Source organism: Haemorhous mexicanus, chromosome 5 (assembly GCF_027477595.1).
Source record: "Haemorhous mexicanus isolate bHaeMex1 chromosome 5, bHaeMex1.pri, whole genome shotgun sequence".
Classification (NCBI taxonomy): Eukaryota; Metazoa; Chordata; class Aves; order Passeriformes; family Fringillidae; genus Haemorhous; species Haemorhous mexicanus.
The window spans coordinates 62516113-62538015 of record NC_082345.1 but is presented as its reverse complement, the minus strand read 5'-3'; the positions used below and the strand labels follow the sequence as shown (position 1 = coordinate 62538015).

The following is a 21903-nucleotide window of genomic DNA, read 5'->3' as shown; positions in this document are numbered from 1 at the left end:
ATGCCTTGTCTGAACTAGTCCCTGCAAGCTCCCTGTGTTGTCACAGGGGAGAAAGAGACAGTGGGGGTGGCTTATTAAAAAGCAGACATCTAGAATAGATCAGATGAGCTGTGCCCTGAAAGCAGCTCTTTCTGCATGCCTAGATCAGATACCAAGGCCTACAGAGTGCACACAAAGGTAAATCAGCTGAGTCTCAGCCCAGGTTGTTCAGGTGAGGGCAGGCCTGGTGCTCCAGTGCCTGAGGAAGCTGAAAACGAGGGAAAACCAGCACGGAGGTCAGCCGGGCTCTGCTGCTGCCTGCTCAGGTCCCAGGGGGAGATGGGCCACCACCCACACTTTGTCAGTGCTCCAAGGTCTGCTTTCTGGGACCTGTCGTGGGGTAACTCTCTATCTAGAAGCAGATGTCATGAGATGTGCATCAAAGCAGCCCAGTAGAAAAGCATGGGCCCAGCCAGGAGCTTCAGCAAGTTTCTGCAGCAGGCTAGGAGTTATTGAGTGAGAGACACACCTGCAAACAAAACAGATGAATGCATCTGACCCTGAATTGTGTTCAAGAACAGTACCACTCTGCAGTTCTTTGGTACAAAACTTCAGCTGCTGTAGGTCAATAGATGCCTGGGATTTCAGCTGGTGAAATGACATGGGCAAGGCACAGCTTGGTCTGGCCTTGCAGCTGTGCTTCATTTCTGATTCCTGCTTGTGGACACCAGCTGGGGCCATGCAGACTGGAGCAGCAGGTCTGTGTTTGCACAGGATTAGCCCCTCTGTGGCCATCACTGCCTGCTGGGCAGCTGTGACAGCTGGCTGCTTCCAGAGGGGCTGTGTGTATCCCATGCACACAAACCTCACTCTGGGAGGGTTTGCAGCCTGGCTCCTGTCCATGTGGGCAGGAAGGCTGGAGGATGCACAAGCTGCTGTATCTGCACATTTAGCACAGCACCCTGTGAGGGGAGAGGGTCCAGCAAAAGGCAACAGGGACAGTGAGGGGTCTGGAGCATCTCTCTTATGAGGAGAGACTGCAGGCACTGGCCTTGTCCCAGTTCTCTCCAGCCATTTCTCCTTTCCTGCAGGTACAGAAAGCGATGGCAGAGAAGGGCTCTGTGCCATCGTGTCAGCGGCTGCTCCGCTGAAACTCTCCAGGCGCTGCTGGCAGAGAGGAAGGCAGGGCAAGGACCGCGCTTGAGGCGGGGGAGCGGAGGCACGGCCTTGGCCCAGGGCAGCACTGCTGCGGGGAGCCCGCGGAGCTCCGCTCCTGCCGCCCGGGCTCCGGGCTCCCCGCTCCTGCCCCCGGGCTCCCGCAGCCTCCCGGGGCTCCGGACTCCCCGCCCCTGCTGCCCGGGCTCTCTCAGCCTCCCCGGGCTCCCCCCGCCCCGGAGCGGCCCCGGCGCTGCCCAGCCCCGCGGTGACACCGGCGGCACCGGCCCCGGGCTCCTCGGGCTGCCCGCACTCCCCCAGCTCCGCACGGGCCCCGAGCACCGGAGGGCCGGCGGCTGCAGGGCCCGTGAGAGAGGGTCAGGCAGAAGGAAAAGTGAATTGGAGAAAAACGAGGGAGAGGAGCCCGATAGCGATGCAGGCGTATCCGGAAAGAGATGATCCCCTTACAGGATTTCTCCGCTGCAGAGCGCACTGGGTCACTCCAGGAACGATCAAATGACCTATTTTCTGTTTGCTTTGAGCTCTTCCCTTTGCCACACTGAACTGAACCCGTTCCTTGCTGTTTAGCTGAGACACAGGATGGGTGCTCCTGTACTTCATCACCTACTCTTTTGTAGGCAGGGAAGGATGCTCCGGCAGTTCTCTGCACAGCCATGGGCACCAAAGATAGGAGAACCATATTCAATCCATTTTCACACTGAATTTCTAAATGCTCCTCCCCTCCAACATCCAGCCTGATCACATCTTCCCACTTCATGCGAGCAGTATAACCACACTGACACCTAGGGAGGAGGCTGAGGTTCCTCTATTAACTACCAGCACCAGGGCTAGCTGTCTAATACACTTTGAAATGCCCTTAGAGATGTGAAAGCTTGCAGCCTGTGGCAGAAATATCTACGAGATTAGAAAACCCCAACAATTCAGGGGGGGAAAAAAAAGCAGCAGTTTAGGAAAGTGACAGCATTCAAAGACATCAAAATGGACACTAATTTCTGCCAGTGGCTTTCTGCCAAAAGGTATTTCCTAGTCACTATACCAAAATACAGCAGTATTTGCTTGCTACGAAATACTAAAAACCAAGGACTAAAATCCAGATATGAAACCTCACCTATTTAGCTGCTATTCAGCTATGAAAGGGTCTGAAGAAGTTTGACACCTTGTTCTGTCAATCACTACCCCAAAAGCCTCCCCAAATATTTGAGCACCCCATTTGAGCCTGTCCAGGTAGATCCAAGTTCCACCAATGTCTAACAGCAGCATATCAAGCTCAGTGATACATAAACCTAAGTGAAGAATTTCCCAAACTACTTTGCCTGATGCCAGGATGTGTTTTGGCATTTGACCAACCCCACTGGTGCCGGAGGGGATGAGAGAGAAGGGGGAAGTGAGCAGAGCATTGGTGTAATGTCTGTCTGCACAGGGTGGGTGGTGTCCCTGGGACAGCTGACAGCTCACCCACAGCAGGGCACCCTCCAGGACCAGCACAGCTGCAGGTTGTACCTTACACCCTTTTGTCCCCTCCCCACCACGGGTGCACATGCACTGAGGGAGCCAGCTTGGATGATCAACAAAGAACTAGAGAAACTGACATTTCAGGAGAGCATCTTAGTGTGGCTCTGACACCTAGGTCAGGACAGGGATTTCCTCCTGCACAGCCAGTGCTGAATCAATACCACGCTCTTACATGCTCCTGGAGAGATCCTGCCCCATCACTGAACCAGAAGCTTTTTCCACAGAGTTAGAAGGGCATGAACTTACCCTCTTAACAAAATTAAGCAGCAGCCAGCCCCAGGGTGCCTCCAGCCAGAACTTGGCTGTAATCACTCTGCTGGCTCTTCTTGCTTGAAAGAATCACTGTCCTTTCAGCTTTGCTAGCTGTAGGTCATGACACGTGGCTGCAACAGAATGGCAGCTCAAGAGATGAATCCAGAAGGGACTGATCCTTTCTGTCCATTTTGGGCCACCAGCACATATGCATGGCCAGTAAACTCCATCTCTCCAGCCTGGGGGCCTATTGCACTTGCTGTAAATCCACACAAGTAACTGCCCAGCTCATGGAAAATTAAGTAAGTTCATGGTCTCTTGAAGAAGAAAATAGAGATCTTCCAAGTTTGCAGCAGTCCTGCTCTACTTCCACCAAGAAAATGTTGAAAGCTCTGAGTGCCCACATTGGCCACATATTAAACCAGACAGTCAGTAAAGCACAAAATTAAATTACTTCCTTACTTAAGAGCTTTCAGGGCCTCAGGACAAAAAAAGAAATACAGACCCTTTGGCTTTTTTGCTTTAACAAAGCATTTCTCAAATTTATTTCTTGGTCTATCTTCATTCTCTAGATGCTCTTCAAGGAGCTGAATGCAAAAAGCCTCCTGTGCCTGCCAGTCCTTTCTCATTACTTTTGATGCACAGTCTCTGTGGAAACTAAAGCTAAAAATAATCATCCTTGTCTCCTCTACAAGCACATACTATTTTATTTTCTAACCATGATTGCTTGATCTACCTGCACTCATGATCTTCTAGGAAGAGACCTTCCTGGTATCATGCCAAATTCTGTATCAGCCCTCTCCAGGGGTACTGCTGGTGTCGTGCCTGGAATCACTGCCTGCATGCTGTCATAAAGATGCCTTGCATCCACAGTCACTACTGGGAACCTCTGAAAACCCCAAATTCAGCTCTGAGCTGCTGCAGCTTGCAGGACTCTATCCCCATGTTTCTCCTTGGCACTCATTATGAGAATGTTGTGTTCCCTCCTCTTCTGCTGCTGATCAGGGATCTTTGCTGGTCAGCTCACAGTGAAATGCCTATCTGAATTTCAGGCTGTTTCCATGGTGTAAGCAGGACCTGTTCCAGGGCAGTAGAAACACATCATGTCAGTAAAGGGCCCAGAGCCAACAGTGGCCCTTCTGAAGAGAGGGAAAACTCCCCGTGCAAGAGTCAGTCAAATTCAGTCTCTAGGCATCATAATCTCCTTTTGCTGTGTGCAGACTAGGCTAGGTACCAGAAAAAGAGTTTTTATTAGACAGCCAACATCTGTCCTTTATAGTTTGCCCGGTCTTTTGTTTCTTTGCTGGACAGCAATCATTATGTCATCGCAGGCAGAGGCCTCAACAAGCCACTGATGCCACCCAAATGCCAACTGAAAATCTGAGCAATATAAGAGAATCTACAAAAAACCACTCCTGAGATCGTCCATGCTGCAGCCACCTCTCTGTGGAAGAAGAGATGTGCCATTCCAGTTCAGAGGATCAGGCACAATATAGAAATAAGTGTTCTCTAGCTATTTTAGAGTGATTATGAAATGAAACTTGAGAATACAATTCCTGTATTAATGTGGCTGTTGGGGGAGAAGCTAAAACATTTTGTTCTGCTAGAGCCAGTGTAAAAGCAGAAAATAATTTCTCTGATCTGGAAGCTGTTTAAAAAGAAAATACTACAAAACTTGAAAAGGATTACAGTCAAGTAGCTCATAAAGGTAATAGTGAAATATAGTATCTTCAATTCAGAAAAGGGGAAAGAAAAGCCACAGAGGCGTAAAGCAGGAGAATCCAGCAGAAGGATTAGCATGCACAGTGCAGCCATTCACCCCAGAGCAAAGGAGAGCTCCAAGGGAACCTGATCATATTAAATGTGAAGCTAAAATTAGATGCTTGCAAAAGCAGATCGGGATGCAAAAATTAGAAATAGCTGCTGTATCTGCAGAAAGTAGTGGAGAATTAGATTTGAAGTCACCAGAGGAAGGAGGAAGATGATTTAGGGGATGTTATATATAAATGAGAAAATAAAAAGGAGCTAGGAAGATCAACATGTATAACAACAGATAGAATACCATCCCAAGGCAGGGCAGGTGCAGCATATGAAATGACAACTGCTTTACATGACAAGAAATAACCCAGGGGATTCAGCTACTGATCTTAGGCCACAGAAAGCAGCAACTCTGGATCTGAGTGCAGGCTACTTCAAACTTCAAATGAAATTGAAGCCAAACAGGTGAATTGATTAAAACTTGTGCTAATACCAGTTTTTACTCAGATTGTGAGTTAAATATCAGCATACAGCCTCCTCCATGACTGCATTAAGTCAAAAGGCTGCACAGACAGGTAAGGAGGAAACCCAGCTGGCAGCAATAACGTGAAGTCACAAGCCAAGAAAAGACAGAGCCAGATTTAGGAATAAATGAGGAGTTGCTCAGTTGTTGGCAGGATGTAACAACAAGCACAAACCACCCTTTGCTGTCAGGCCACAGGTACCTGCAAGCAGCAGGTACCATCTCCTGGCAGCAACAGCAATCAATCAGATTCCATGGGCCTGATGGATCATGAGAGCCAGCTGTCCAAATACACCCCTACTGTCTGCAGCCAACACTGATGTAGCAGAATGAGAGGGAACCTACTTAGAGAGCAAGAAGAATACTCTTATAGAAGAATACTCTACTGAGCATCATGGGGTTTCTCCAGGAGGTGGGGGGGGGGGGGGAAAAGCCTGAGGAAGCATTCCTGTATCAGCCAAGCAGAACCCACAGTGAAACATTAACTGAAAACATGGATAACAGAGAATAAGATTTCCTCAAAGAAAGAATGAAAGAAAAACATGGTCAGGGTTGGCACATATTTCCCTAGCCCCTAGAGTGCTTGTTCTGAAACAACGGGCAAAGCTTTGACTGTGTCCATGTGGCCACAAATTTTATGGATGGCACAACACAGCTCTATCTTGCTGCTTTCCTAACTCAGGATGAAGAATGAAAGATCCAGGCTGGAAGAGTGCTACTGAGTACAGGCAAATTTTTGGATGTTACAACTGAAAATTAAAAGGAAAATTTGTAAAACCACAAGGCTAGAATTTTAATTTCTTCTCCCTGCTCTAAATACATAGTGTCTGTAGGAAAGCAGTGTTTATAAGGGTACACCTGGGTTCAACTTGCCATGACAGAAGGGAATTCCACATTTGAATTAGTTTCTAAAACACAACTAATATACAGAGACTGGATCTTAAACTTGAAGAAAATGCCCTCATTCTCTAATATTTAAGGAGGAGGATGCACTCCTATCCTGTATCATTCTTTTGACTAATTATTCAGCTTAGTATTTCAAGGTGATTAAGCAGCACAGTCTTGCTTCTGACTCTGGTCTCTGTGACAACAGTTTTGCTTTAGGCAGTACAGCAAATCTGTTAGGAATGAACACACACTAAGTCCTCCCACAAGAACAGAAGTAGATGATCCATGATGATCCAGAATATTTGTTGTGCTGTCATGACTTGCTCAGGAGTGGGGCCTTGGTGGAAGCATGGGGGACTGGCTTCAGGCAGTTTCCAGGAGTGAGGTGCCCTACCAGCTGCCCAGGAGTTTGCAGTAGGGCAGGCAGCCAAACCAGCACAGCATGGCCCCAGCTTTATGTGCTGCTCAGTTCTGGGCAATGAGGGGAAACAAGCAGGCTGCAGGTACCCTGTGTGCACAAGCAGGTGATGAACCCACAGTCTCACAGCCCTTCCCATCAAGGTAGCATCTGTCTTCTTTCTCTCCTTCAGCAGCAGCTCCACCCCCATGGCTACCACAGCCAGCCAAGCGTGCAGCAGAGCCAGAGCCTTGAGGAATTCACCACCCATCACTGTTTGGCTCCAGTACAATCCATCCTAGCAATGGTGCTGGCCTGTCAGCTGGTGTTTCAGTGTCCCAGCCCCAGCCTGTGCTGCAGATGGGTTTGCTTGCTGAGGTGACAGGGCCAAAGCAGTACAGACCCCAGAGTGACTCCATCCTGCACTATTGCCACTGGCTCTTGGGGATTTGGCAGTGCCAGGCCTCTCTTGGATTTAATTTCCTACTGCTTCTCCTGCAGGCTGGTGGCAAAGCTCTCAGCCAGCACTGACACCATGCCAGCTCCCACAGCAGGGACGCTCCCAGGAGTAGCACATACAGAATATACACTTCCCAGCATTGCCACAGAGGCCTGATTCCCCAGATCACTGGTCACAGCAGCCTAAATCACTATGTATTTGCTTTCTTAAACATCTCCTAATGCTAATGGATTTTCTTCTTGACTAAGGAGTTCTCTATTTTGAGCCTGTGCTGACCCCTCAGCTTTATTTCCCTCACCATCACCTTACAGCCCTTCTACCCTCTCTAGCATCACACCAGGGATCATACAGCACTTGACTTGCTAGGGCTGCACAACTATAGCCTGCCACCAGGATAATTCCTGCAGCATGAGAGGATTTTTATGAGCTTGCTCCACTGATGGCTGCAAGTAAAATTGCTGCCAGCTGAGGATTACAAACCTGTAGAGAGCTGGCAGAGATCCAGGCCCTTTGTTGCCTCAGTACAGAGGGATCAAGCACACTGCATCTTCTGATAGCAGTGGTGACTCTTGTGCTCTCAAGATAAAGCTGGTAAATCAGCCACCCCCTCCCCTCCCCAGTAAATAAGACACTGAATGTGTGGGTGCTGCCAGCACAAATATGATGTTATTTCAAAGGCAGGGACTGCTCAGCCCTTTGTGGGTGTTCAGGGTAAATGAGAGCAGCTGCTTACCCCTGCTGCATGATGCTTTCCATGTCATCCCAGCTGCAGGACCCGAGCAGCCATCAAAGCCTGCAGTTTTCTGCATCACTCCTTCCCCCCACAGAGGGAAACAAGCTTTATCCTAAGGAGCCTGAAGAGCACACGGGATTAACTTTTCCTGTCTTAACATCTTGTTTGCTGTGGACTACATATCACACTTACCTTGGCCTGTTAACAGCAACCTGGCTCTGCATTTAGCTCTGTGGAACAGACACACATGCAGCCTAAATTTGCACAAAACACAATCCCTTTTCTGTGAATCTCTATTTTACCAGCTATAGTCCTGCCTGTCACACTCTATCTCCTCGTCTTTTGAAGGACAGCACTCTGGGGGTGGGACACACTTGTTTCTTCTACAAAAAGCATAAGGGTAAATTTCAGCCTTAAGGAAACAAGGGATGTCTTTTTGAGTGAGTATGACATTAAAGCTTTTGTTGAAACAATCAGTGTGCTGAGCTTTCCAGCTCTGTTTCACTGGTTGGCTAGACCTCAGCCATCAATAAGGCATATACTGATCTAATCCATTACAGCTCATGTGTGCAAAAATACTCACTATTACCATTTGTACAACTAGGCCACACCAATGACTAACAGATCTGTTTGTGACAAAATAGATAAGCACATAAGAAATAGACAGTAACATAGTTCTGTTGAAAATATTAGAGGTTAATAAAAAAAATTTAGCCACATCACATGTAACCTTAAGTCCAAAAGACTGAAAAACTTAATGCATAATTACCATATTTTTTTCTTAGACAATATGAAAATAGGAGTTTCAGATTTTAGGATGAAATATGTATTTTTAAATTAATAAACCTACACAGTGATGCAAACAAGTGAATATTGCCCATATTACCTCTTCCAAAAGGCCATTCAAATGAAATTCTGGATGGTTACAAAAGCCTCTGCTCTGAACTGACAGGAAGAAGTGCTGAGCAGCACTAGGCAGCAGAAGCCTGCAGGAGTGATACAGAGCCCTCTTTACCAAAAAAACCCTCAGGGCCCCAGTGTAAAAGCTCCTCCAGCCACCACAGCTAAAGCCCTGCCCCAGAAGCTGCAAAGCCAATGAATGCATCTGCATCCACTGCTGCAGCAGCAAGCACCCAAGGCACATTCCTTCAGCAGCAGTCACACTGACTTTATTACACTCTTTGACACTACAGTTCACTATCAGAAGGTCAATAGCTCTGGCACACCAAACAATTACAATTTGCATTATATACACACCACTATGTCTGTTTTTACCACAAACAGTTTGAACAAACCAAAAAGAACTGAACAGCCTTTGTATTAAGTTTGTTGAAGCATTCTTTCTGGGCAATTCACAGGGAGTCAGACACCTTAATAAAGAAGCCCACACGAGAAGACCCAAATACCATTTCCAATGAATGAGCTGAACATCAATGAAGAATTTGTCATATTCAGACATCTCCCCTTCCATCCTTTCATGAACAAACTTTGTTCATGCACCTCAAAAGTAATAGAGAGATGCCCAAGCAGTAGCAGACCATATCAACTTTGATTTCTACAGTATTTGTAAGTGTTTTGGGCCATACTTGATTTAAACACTTGAAGGAGGTGAGGGAGGAAAAATAATCTATTGCACCCATATAGAAATTCTCATATTAGTGAGACTTGAAGCTATGAACTCATTCAACAAATTGCCTTGTTCAGATATTGTCCTCAAGCTGTTAAACAGTAACAAGACATTAAATATAGAAGTAATGTCCTTCCTGACAGGCTCAGCAGCAGATCTGAAAGGACTGTCTGAAAACCTACACATCTTGGCTGCAACTTTGACAGAGCCATGAATTCTACTCAGGTGACTTCTGCAAGGTATCAATGGCAGGAAGAAATTGAACTACATTTTTACCTGGTCTGGGTGAATTTACTTTCCCATTTTTCAGAGAAGACGTGGCAGAACTAAACATGAAGCAGTAATAACCCAGGTAGAGCTGCTCCTCAGCCTTGCCTCCTTATAAGGCTAATTTAAGAACCAGAAAGGGTCAACATCCAGATAACCTCTTCATTTTGCTCTTCAAAAACTGTAATACAATGCTGCACAGCCTTGAAAGACACAATATATTGCATGATGATTAAACACTTCAGTTGGACTACCTAAGACCTTCCATCAAACCACAGCACAAAGTAGAAGTTTGTATACAAGTTCGAATACTCAGTCATTACTGAAATGAATCCTTGTGGCTCCATGCTCTTCGTTGTGTGACATGAAAGTGGAAGCACTTCAAAATACCAACTTGTTCTTATACCCTTTCAGTTGGACTTTCAGAAATTCTGTTCCATTGGCTGTGTAAGTTGGTGTCCTTGTATACAAGCCAAACATTTCCTGCCCATAAAATCATATTAAGCAAGCCAAACACCTGTAGGGTAAAGAAAAAAAAAGGGGGGGGAGAAAATGTAAAATTAAATTTGTTGTGCTTGATTGGATTTTGTTTTTCCTTTTTTAAAAAAAGCCAGAAAGTGCTTGTTACTGGTTTGCCTTGAAGAGACAATCTTTGGCACCCCTTTCATTTTGGCAAGCCATTTCCAAACTCTTCAGAGCAATAAAAGCTATCTTAGCTGTTTAACAGAGCTCTTTGTAGACCAGATAGTCAAACTTACTCCATACTTCACACAGAATTAGACAAATTCTTTTCAGTCACTGAGCACCCTCACATATGAACTCTCATACCAAATGACTGATTATTATTAGGCCAATGAATAACAGCCTGAGTTTTAAAAAGTAGGATTCACTAGGAAGATCATACAATAAACCTAATTTGCTCTGATATGAAGTGCTCTTTGTATGAACATGAGCTTCATACCATTATGTTTCAAGGAACTTCAATTTGACGTGTAAAAATGTTCACAGTTGAGTGAAAAGCTAGGTTCAGCACCAGCACAGCATTTCCTCTTTACTTATATCAGTCACCAAACCACTTGGGTGGCTCAGTAAGATATTTTAAGTTGCTCTTGGCTAAAAGCATAAATAGACACGCCAATGTGTCTAGAAATGCTGCATGTAACAGCTCTAGAGGCAGATCCTGCAAGATGTTTCTCTTAGTTTCCTTTAGAAAAAAACTTGTTTCCACCAAAAAGTTATTTGCTCAGTGTTTCACCACATTCTTAATGGACCTGAATGACAAATAGCTCAAAAAGAAATCTTAACACAGAGCAACACCTGCAATCAGTAGAACAGGGCTCTCAGGTACCATTTGTTGTTTCCCAACACATTTTCTGTACCCATATGGTGGAAGGCATACATACCACAGACACATTCAGAATTCCCATGCTGGTCACAGAAAGAAAATGGCAAGTTGTTCCTGGTGCTTTGCAAGATTCAATTCCTGGAACAATGCTGGCTCCTGTGGCCACCTTGATGTCAGCAAGCGCCTTTGCCCAAACAAACGTACTGACCAGCCACAGGAAGGCTATCAAGACACTGATTGCCAAGTCCTGCACAGGAGAAATACTCATTAATAGGTTAAAAAATGCAGGCATGTATGTGAGAGCAAGGCAGAGACAGTATCAGTTATATCACCAAGATAACTGCATCAGTGATAACAATCACAAGCAAATTTAGTCGTTAACAATGTTATAGTTACAACTCAGTGTTGATGACCAGCTACAAAACTATATGCTTGTGCTTGATAGTCACAAAAGACAATCCTAACCTAAGAAATCTGTTTCTAAAATCAGATGCCTAGCACCTATTTTATGAGAATTTAAACCAAAGTTAAGTAAAGTGAGGGTTATGGGATAAGGGCAGAGGATTTAAGTCTGGATGGCTGATAGGCTAAAATTTGGTTTGAAAAGTCACTTGTCCATTTTCAGGCATGTTATAAAATTTCTCATTCAGAGCTTCAATATTAAAGGTGACTAAAATTCACAATGTAACTATTTTCCTCTGCCAATTGCAGCAGGTGCTCCATACAGGGAAAAAATTCAGATTAACAGAGGAGGTCCCACCTATGGAACAATTGTACACGCAAATACATGATACAAAAGAAAAGTTGTGGTGAAGATACTGTTCATCTGAAAAAGTGAAAGTTCATTCCACTCCTTCAATAACTGCATAAGGTGTGATGCCCAGGATGGCCAAGGGCTTTGGGTCCTTTTTCTGCTCAAGTCCTGTAGGGACCAGTCTGAGATACTTGTGTTCACACTCCCTTTAACTTTTGTAACTACTGGATATTCACCAATTATTCTTGCATTAACAATATTTCTCATCCCTTTGCAGCTTCAAAGTCAAAGCATTAAAACATCTCAGTATTACTTACAGTTAGTGGAAACTTGTTATTTTGCTGATACACATGGTTATATCCAATATACACCACAAGGGCAGTAACACAGTAGAGGAACACCAATGCTGCCAGGGTAACAAAGAAGTGTGCAGAGGAGGAGAAGTCACCCATGAGGTAGACATCAGTCCAAGTACCACCACAGCCTTTTGGGTCTGGTGCACTAAATACAACAGTATTCAACCTGTGAAGATTATATCCATATAGTCAGAGCTTGCTATACCAGCCAGAGCTTAATTTTCTTCATTGTTTATACTTCATTAATTATACTCCATGCTTCACAGCAACAGAGCTTCAGCATTCTGATTGTATAAGTGTACTCTGAAAGACACACTACAGATATATAAATAATCAGTTGTGCAACACAAAGATTTGTCAAGCTCTCTGAAGATTGTATCCAGTCCTGCACTAAGATACACAATAGCACCTTCAGGAGAAGAACCCTAACTGCCTTTTTAGAGTGGTTGAACAAAAAATTCCCAATTTGGAAGCAGACTTAGCAACATTACTTGGCAGTTAAACAAGGTGATCAGGACTTGAGAGGCAATTTAGCTACAAAACCCACAAGCACTGAAGCTGAATAAATTAAGCTGTGTGACTACATTGACCACTCTGTGACCAGCTCAGAATTATTTCAGATCCTCTCCCCCCTCCAAATGCTGGGTTTTGTGACCAAATTCTAAACTGTTGTAGTGTATTTTACTGCCTCCATTAAATCAATTTTTATATTTCTTTATGTTATTATGTTTATTGAACACATATGGAACACCAACACTGCACTCTCCATAGCTGTGCAGCTGCAAGAGTTAAGAGGAAACCTCCTTCCTGCTGCTCCAGGAAAGGAGCTTGTCTCTACAGGAGCACTGCAATGACACTGAAGCATTTAGGTCTTTTTTGCCCAACATCCTCACCAAGATAATGCTGGAATAAACTGAAAATAATTTTCCATTCAGTCTCTGAACAAAAATAGGATAATGGCACATTCAAAATAATCTTATCTGGACCTCCAAAGCAGCTACAAATTGATGAAGAATTAGGTTGTTAAAATGGATTGTGGTTTTTGTCTTACTAATTACCTTCTGTAGCATTCATACACTGCTAGACTAGAGCTTAAGATAGAGTAATGCAGAGCATAAAAGCCTACTGCCATTTCTAACTACTTCTTTCTGTAGGGCACTAACAAATACAGTGCTTTGAATGACTTCAACTAAATATTTTATTGCTGCTACAGAGCAAGCCAGAAGTTTCACATCTTCACTTATACAGTAAGCACGTGTTCATAAGGAGGCAGATAGGGAAAAGGGGAATAAAAAGTAATTATCAAGTAATACCTGAAGAGCTAATGCTCACCTGAATGGATAAGTAAAAGCAGCTGTAACTGTTTTGTTTACCACACCTTCACAGGAAACTAGAAGAGCAGTTTCACCTCGAAAGCCTCCACATGTGGCAAAAACAAAGATGGCAAAAACCTGTAGGAATTGATACACAGACACATTAGTGCACACCACTAGAGCTCCAAGGAAGGAAACTCAACATTTCGCTGAAATAGCTAGGGACAAGAAATAGCAACAAAGTTAGCAAAGCTGAAGTATGAAGTGATGTCAAGAAGAAAATGCTGAGTTTCTGAAATCCAAAAGCATGAGCAACACTGCTAACCAAAGCCCATTTAAAAGTGCTTTCTCTATATTTTATTTTCAGTTGTACAGAAAATTTTTCAGGGTTTGTATTTTGTTGGGTTTTTTTGTATGCTAACAGCCAGCATAGTTTTTCTTGCAGGTGATATAGGAAATATTTTTACAAGTCCTGCACATCCACAACTATGAATTCAAACAGACAGTACATGCTCAGAGTATCACACATCAACTTGACTCTCTAAATAGCTCTTATGTTCCCTTTTCTCACTATCCAGACCTTAAATCTCCAATCATCATAACACACAAGACAGAGCAGCAAAAGCTGCTGTAACACACTTGTAATTAACACATCAAGTGCATGTATCCACACTCCAAGGGCATGGCTGAGGAGCAGCCCAGGGCTGGACAACCTGGGGCAGGGTCTGTCAGCCCAGGGGCTCACACCTCCCCAGGAGTACCCAGCCCAGGCACAGCAAACAGCCCCCCCCAGCTCCACTCACCCATTCAAGGACCTTCACAAAGCCCAGAGGCTCCAGGAGCATGCTGATGTCCATCCTCAAGCCCACCATCCTGGGAGAGCCCAAGGCAGCCAGCAGGAACCAGCACCAGCCAACTGCTGCAGCCTCCCTGGCAGGTCTCTATAAGGGCACCCCTTGCCACACCCCCCACCTGGAGGTGGGCATGGACCCACCCACAGATACCCAGGTGGGGCTCTTCAGCCCCAGGCCCTGGCTGGGGAAATGGTGCAGGGGCTGTCACAAGGAGGAACAACACTGGCTCTTTTGGGCAATGAGGCAGCAGTGACTGCTTCCTCAGCTCCTTCCTCTTCCTCTCTCCCACCCAGCACACTTTGGGCAGTTACATGTGCTGTACCTTGAGCTTGATGATTTGATGGCAAACAAGGCACAGGCACCTGGCAGTCTACGTGCTTGCCAAAATCCCATTGACTGCCTTTGACTATTTAAGTTTTAATTGTCTGTGTGCTTGCCAAAATCTCATTGACTGCCTTTGACTATTTAAGCTTTAATTGTTTTCTGTGACTGCACTTTGTTGCTGATATGTTAACCATCAGTAAAAGTGAAGAGCTAAAGCTCATGCTGAAGAAGGTTTGAGGACTCTCAGAGGGGCTTCCTTCTTCCCTGGCCAGAGACCATGGACAGCCAAGGTGGCCATGGGCACAGCACTCACTGCCAGTTTCCTGGCTCTGATTCAAGATCCTGTAGGAATTCCTTCTGGGATTGCTGGGGGCCTTTGAAGAACATCAGGGCGTCTGGTGCTGCTCTTGGAAAGGGGTGGCTACGGGAGGCTGTGGCTGCTTCTAGCAGGATCCAGCTGATCTGACAGCTTATAGCAAGACCTGCAAGCAGATCCTGGCCAAAGGCCCTGGGTCCCAGCTGAGTGCCATTATTGCTGCCAGGCAGCCTTGCAGAAGGTGCTGAGGAGATGCCAGTGGAAGAGCTGGCTTTGAGTGCAGCTCCTGGGTGTAGTGAGAGGCTGCAGCAGCTTGTGCCAAAGGGGGCCTGCAGCCTCCACAGGGCAGCGGAGGTGTGCTTGGTGGTGATGGTGGTGGTGTGCTGAGGGTCTCAGTTCCAGCACTGCCAGGATCAGCTCTCCCTTGGCTCAGATGGAGCTGCCGAGGGGTTGCAGCTCCCCAGCCCTGGGTCTGACAAGCTGAGGTGCTCTATGGACCTGAAACCAGCAGGTAAGGAAGGACTGCTCAGGGCTGTGGGGGCTGGGGGCTTGACTGAGTTTGCTGTGTAACAGATGCTCTTGCTGTGAGTAAGTCACGGGAGGCCAGCCAAGGGTAGGAATACAGGAGGAAGCTTCCAGGCTTGGAACTACCTGTGAGAATGGCAACAAAGCCAGTGCTCAGCTGGCCTGGGGCTGCACTGCTGCAAACTGCCTGAGTGGCTACAGGGTCTGCCATTCTCACACAATTCAAGGAGAATTTTTCTGTGCAATGACCCAGAGAGGTGCTGACATCTGCCTGCTGCTGCAGATCCTGAGGGAGTACAAGCTAAAGCTGTGGAAAGGATGGCTCTTTCCTTTCTTTTACAGCTTTGTTAAATAGCACATGAAACTCCCAGAAAATCCACCATGATCCAGACAAGCAGTGCTGAGGGTTCAGGCCACCTTGGTTAGCTTCACTGCCTGCACAGCCAGTGCCTTTAAGGAGTAAAATAGGAGTATAAAAGCAGGGACAGACTGAGGTGAAATGTCTATTTGCTCATCTTCTTGACATCTTCCACACCAAATAAAATCTGTTCTACATATGTGACATATACAATCTTAGTCCAACCTAAATGAACCAAGTAACTCTCTGTCCTCCCATCCAATGTGCCTCTGCAATTTTTGCTGTCTTCCTTCTTCTGCATATTCTACTTAAACCCCATAGGCAATATATCTCCCTAAGAATACATATAGACATTGGTTTGATTACTCTGCTTTTCCACTTGTCAATTAATTAAAACAATGCCATTATTTAAAGAATTTTTCAAAAAGGCTCTCAGTCCTGATTTCTATGCTTTTTCTTCCTCAAGCTTTCTCAGATGTCAGATGTCCAGTAGGGATGTACTCTGAACTACATACAATGTTCTGGCTGTGGGCTCGTTAATTCAAAATTGGAAAGGCTCTTAATTTTTCACTCCATAGAACTTATCCCTTCCCTGAGTTTAAAAGTATTTTGGAGCATCTCTGCTTGTGGATTTTATTCCAAAGTGATACTAAACATTTTAAAAGCAGGTGGTTCTTCCAAATGGCTAATTTCATAACCTGAAAGCAACTCTGGATCAAGTCTCTGCAAGGAAAGGTTTAGGCAGAAAGACTTTATAGGTAAGGAGTGCTAAAAATGTTCACTACAAAAAAAAAAAAAAAAAAAAAAAAAAACCCAAAAACAAACAAACCAAACAAAAAAAAATAGTTCTTTTGATTGCAAAATCAGCTTTGCTTAGAGAAAAAGTGACCAAAGTATAAAAATCTACAGAAAAAAAAAAAAAAAAAAAAGAAAGAGGGAAGGAAAAAAAGGTTAAGCAGGAACAGCCAGTATTGCATTTTGTACTTGGGAAAAAGCAGGGCAGTATTAATATGCTAATCATGTAACAAATCCTTTCCACTCCAGCAGGGCTCAGGGGAGTGCTGAGTCACATCTGCTAAAGCTTCTCTACCAGTTGTCAATAGCCAGCACCCCCAGTTTGGACAGGGCTGATAAAGGAGCTCTGTTAATGTGGACAGTGATTGAGGGTCCCCTCTGAAACCCTGGGAGCCAGGGGTCTGACTGCTGTGGCTGCACAGGCCTGTCCACTCATCCCTGTTCCTAAGAAAGGAGGAAGGGGGACTGCTGCAGAACCCTCTTGACAGAGAATTAAATGAGAACAATGCAGTTAATGTCAAGCTGCGTGGTCATTTGGGAGTCAGGTTTTGCTGATTAGCCAGTGCTTAAGCAGACCAAAAGGCTGGGCTGATAGATAATGTTTGACACTGTAACTTTATTCAGGTTCTGTGAGGAATTTGGCCTGTTATTTGATGACTCTAGAAGGATATAAAACTCTTGTAATCACTGATTTAATTAGAAAACAGGTACCTTACTGTTCTTTAACTGGAAATCAATATAATTAGTGGAAAAAAATTGTTTCTCAGAATACCAAGTCCCATCCCTCGGGGGTTAAAAAAAGAACAAAACCTGTGGCATCTCTATATCTGGTCTCATGGTGTCTGACAGAGCTGTGGGAGAGAGCAGTGGAATTCCTGGCTGTCCCAGATGAGTGTGCAACAGAGACAGCACAGTGAGGAGAGAGGGGGCTTCCCCTGAAGCACTGTGCAACAGTCTCGTTGAATAATGCCTGTGGAAGAATAATTCAAACTACCTGGATGATTAAGAGTCACTGAGAGCTCACTTTCTAAGACTGAAAGAACTTGGGTGGCTTAGCAAAAGGAAGAGTAACTAACAGGTATTACTGCTGGCCTGCAAGGGAGTATACACAGGAAAGGCAGAGATTTATACAAAGAGACAGTTTTATCTAAAGGATCCTGCATGTAATCAAAGAATATAATTTATATTGAACATAATGTATGAGATTCTGAGAATATCTTCCAACAGAAGACAAACACTGGAAGTTGTTTTTTAGGGAAATCAGAATATTTGCAATATTGTTGTTTGTGATAGCAGTGGAGAAAACCCATCAAGTGGAACTTGATGGTTCATTGTGTTCTTTGCCCATCCAATCCCCTACGCAGTCCAAACAAGGATTAATTCAGGGAAGTCCTGAGCTCTGTGTTTGCAGATAAAGCAAAGTGGGTGATTAAGTGAATACTTATCTGTCAGGGGAGGAACAATTGCCCAGGACTGCTCTGTCCCCAGCACTGTCTATTCAGCAGGGCTGGAAACACCAGGTGAAGAAAGTCCTTTTCTTTCTCCCATAGTAAATAAAACTTGCCCCATATCTGTCTGCAGACAGTTCCTGCATTTTGTTAGCTATCTGTGTGTTTTCAAGGACCTGCTTTATTCTATTTGCTTGTACACTCTTGATTCTGTAAATCTTTCCTCTTTAGACCTGGAAGTATATTTATTATTCAGTTTATTTCTCGTTGGCTCTCTTACAACAACATTAAGTTAGATTGTTCCTTTTCCCTGACTTCTGTAGCACACCTCTGCCTTTATTCCAAAGCTTGGAAATCACTGTTTAATGTGTTTGATTTTTGCTGAAAGTTCTTGAGACATATTTCACCACATGTGCCAGTCATCTTTTGCATCCAAGCAGGTTCTAAGTTCTGTGGCTAATACAAGTTAGATTTCACAAGATATTGTACCATTAAAAAAAAAAAAAAAAAAAAACCTAGCAATCTTACACTGCCTCTTTTGCATTTACTCATATCAGTTTCGTTATCTCTGAGCTATTACTGGTATCCTTGCTGCCTTGAATTTAAATTTTCTACTACTGCATGTGGAAAAATTCTCATTATTCTTCTCTATGCCTGTAGAAGCCACTGATGAGCAGGTGGTCGTGTCCCCTACCCCCACATTTCTGTGCACATTTCCAAAGGGCAGGAGGGCACACAGCCCTGCCCAGAGAGGCAGTGGCTCATCTGGAAGATGATTCTGAGCAGAAGTTTCTTACAGCTGCCCTTCCCTCCCTGGCAATGTGATTTACACAGGGGATCACAGTTTACAATCCTGTGGTTTAATTTCCATAGCTTATCTCCCTACAGGTGTTGGTTGGGTGCCATGGGACCTCCCCTGGGCAGTGTGCTGGGGTGTGCCTTGCTCTCCAACATCCCTTGGAGAACTGTCACTGAAGAGAGAGTTCTAGAAGATATCAATTAGCTACAAAGGACAAAGAATATGAGGTGTGCAGTTGGAATAACAATTCTAAGTTACTGTACTGTAGAGCTGTGAATCTTCAGGCAGGATTGACTCGGCTGCTTTTTGGAAGGGTTTGTCTGGGAATTTGGAAGGGTTTCTCTGGCTTGGAAGGGTTTGTCTGGGAATTTGGAAGGGTTTGGTTTGGGAGGGTTTGTCTGGGAATTTGGAAGGGTTTGGTTTGGAAGGGTTTGTCGGGGAGCTGCGGGACTGTGCGGAGTCCTGTTCTACCATCTAGCGGCGCCTTGAGACAGTGCACGGGTGGAAATGGCTCATTTTCAGGGTAGGGAAGTTTCCATTAATTTAATAAATTATTACCGATTTATGTTTGTCATTTCTGAACGCCAACAGAATTTCCTGGATGAAGGCAAGCCATTAAGAAGCCGGGGATGCTGATGTCCACGTGGTGGAAAAGGGGTAGAAAACATTCTCTGCTGCAGCCAGACCTCTTGAATTCAGTGTGGATCACCAGCAGCATCTCTGGATGTACACTGGTCCCACTGCATTTCGTACTGCACATGATATGTACCTTACAGCAAAGCACAGCTCTGTAGTGCTACTGTAAATTTACTTTTTGATGAATCTAGAAATCAGAAAAGCCCTTCCCCTTTTCCTTCTCTTCATTTCTTGACAGTAATCTCTGAGAACTAATCTAGTAAATTAAGTTTTGACCATATCATGCCACTTCAGGCAATATCTGCCCCTAATGCTTCAGCCTACCCCTGGGTTTTGTGGTGTTTTATGTGTTGCTTGGTTGGCACTGACAGCTAAATAAACATGCTCCACCCATGGCTGCACTCTTTTCTGCAGAAGGTTATGCTGTCACAGATTTGAACTGATCAGGACAATGAATAAACCCATAAATAGTATTTTTTGGTACCAAATGGATACAAAAATCTTGTGCATGCACAAAGCAGAAGGTGTTTTGAGGGAACGTCCCAGGAGCATCTGAACACAAAAAGTAGAATTCTGCTCCCAGCAGAAAATCCAGGGCAGGACAAAATGCCTTTGGAGCTCCCAAATGTATCAAACTGGACTCAGGATCAGCTCAGGGCCTGCTGCAGCACACTGACTCTCAGCACTGAAGAAGCTTTAAAATGTGCCCATTTATTTGATGGATGGATAAAACACAGCATCCACCCTGCTTGCTGAACTACTGCTGCTATGCTGCTGTGCAGCAAATGCTGCCATAAAATTGTTTGCATTTTTAACCAAACCTCATTAAAAGTTTATGTATAATTAATTATACAACTGAGCTGAATGCATTCATTTTTTTCCTTCTTTATTTTTCTTGAAGTTTCCAGATTTTCCAAGTGTTGACAAAGTATGTGCTAATGACATCATTATGAAGTTCTGTTGTTTACTGTTTTCTTCAACAAGTAGTAATTTTATTGACTTTGGCAGAGAGATTGGTGTTTTGCATGATTTCAATAGATTTTGTTACACAGAGGCATAATATAAACCAAGATGTTCCAGAATAAACAAGACTATTACTACCAGATGGAAATAGTTGTGAAGCATTATTGGACTTGAAAAAACAAAAACATTTTAGGAAAAACATTCTAGGAGTCAGCTTAATCATTTTGAAAACAATATCTAAGTCTAAAATACTGTTTTTGGAGGAAACAACGGAAGGATATAAATAGTAATTATTTCAGATCTTGCTACTTTATCATCTATGCACATATTTAGAATACGAGAGTCTTTAAAAGACTTGCCAACACACTTGAGTTCATGTTGTAATTTGAATCTGAAATGAGATATTTCTCATTATAACACAAATCAAGGCAGCTAAAACTCAGAAGACAATCTGGCAGCAAACTTACTGAACTTAGGGACAGGAGATGTTGGCTGACCTTATTTGTAGAGCTGGTCAAACGGTTGTGATTTTCAGATGAATTCAAAATTTATCCTGGTAACAATAGCTTATGCAATCAGTGGATAATGAGCCCTGGCAAATGACAGGTTTATAACTCAAATCCATGGACATCAGGCCACAAAATAAAAATTAATCTATTTAACAGTACAAGTATTTCTTATTCTAAATGGTGAGAAAGGAAGTCTGTGGGGTTGGGTGGAATAACTACACAGGAATGCAGATGGTCAAACAGGTAATATTTGTCTGCCAAATGAGACACAATAGATATTGTTACAGAGTCTGCTCAGAAACTGAAAGCAATGAAATACACTGGGCAGATCATATATTTTAAATCATAAATTGCAAAAATACATGCAGGTTAAATAAAATGCAAACAGCTATGAGAAGTAAAGTGAAAACTAAAATAGAGGATGTAGGAAAATTTAAATGTGGCTTTGTAGGTAATTCAGTTATTATCTGACTGGACTAAATTATCTAGAAAATGAAACACAAACTAAATAAGTCTCAAGAAGCCTATGTAAATGAAAAAGTCTTTCTTAATGCCATTAAATGCAAATGCTACTCAGTTCAAAAATCCTTAGTCTCAAAGTTCATAGTCCTTCAAATGCAAGGGTGAGCTTTCTTTTGGTGCAAGCCAAGTTTTTGCCCGAGATCATCTTCAGGTAGAAAAAACCAACTGCACTTCTGGCACTGCAGTTTGGCAGCTGCATGTTTAACAACTTTCCTCAAGACTGCTTCAGCACCTGACATTTAGCAGAAACAAATCAAGCAAGCACACACTTATCCTGGCCTTTTCTTGCTGCTCGAGTCAGGGGATAAATTGGGCCACTGCTGGTACCTGCCTGTCACACTGCAGGGTTCAACAGGAGCATGAACTCTGGCAGGAAAATTGAGCTAAGAGATATTGCAATGTTGGGAATTATCCTAGGAAAGCAATATCACAGGGAAAACAAAAGAAAAAAATCTCCTTTATGTGCCCTCACAAGTCTAGATTTTCAAGTATGTGGACAGTAAAAAGCTGGGCC

The 21903-nt window shown here is 44.0% G+C and overlaps 1 protein-coding gene across 1 annotated transcript; it reads right to left on the bottom strand.

Moving 5' to 3' along the window:
- Nucleotides 1–8825: 8825 nt before the first annotated feature.
- SYPL1 (synaptophysin like 1) lies at nucleotides 8826–14212 on the bottom strand. The gene is made up of 5 exons (XM_059847936.1): nucleotides 14144–14212; nucleotides 13360–13478; nucleotides 11989–12193; nucleotides 10976–11164; nucleotides 8826–10089 (listed from the first exon to the last, which is right to left on the bottom strand). Exons 1-5 carry the CDS (start codon nucleotides 14210–14212, stop codon nucleotides 9973–9975), a joined length of 699 nt encoding a protein of 232 aa, XP_059703919.1. The 3' UTR covers nucleotides 8826–9972.
- Between the last annotated feature and the right edge of the window lie 7691 nt (nucleotides 14213–21903).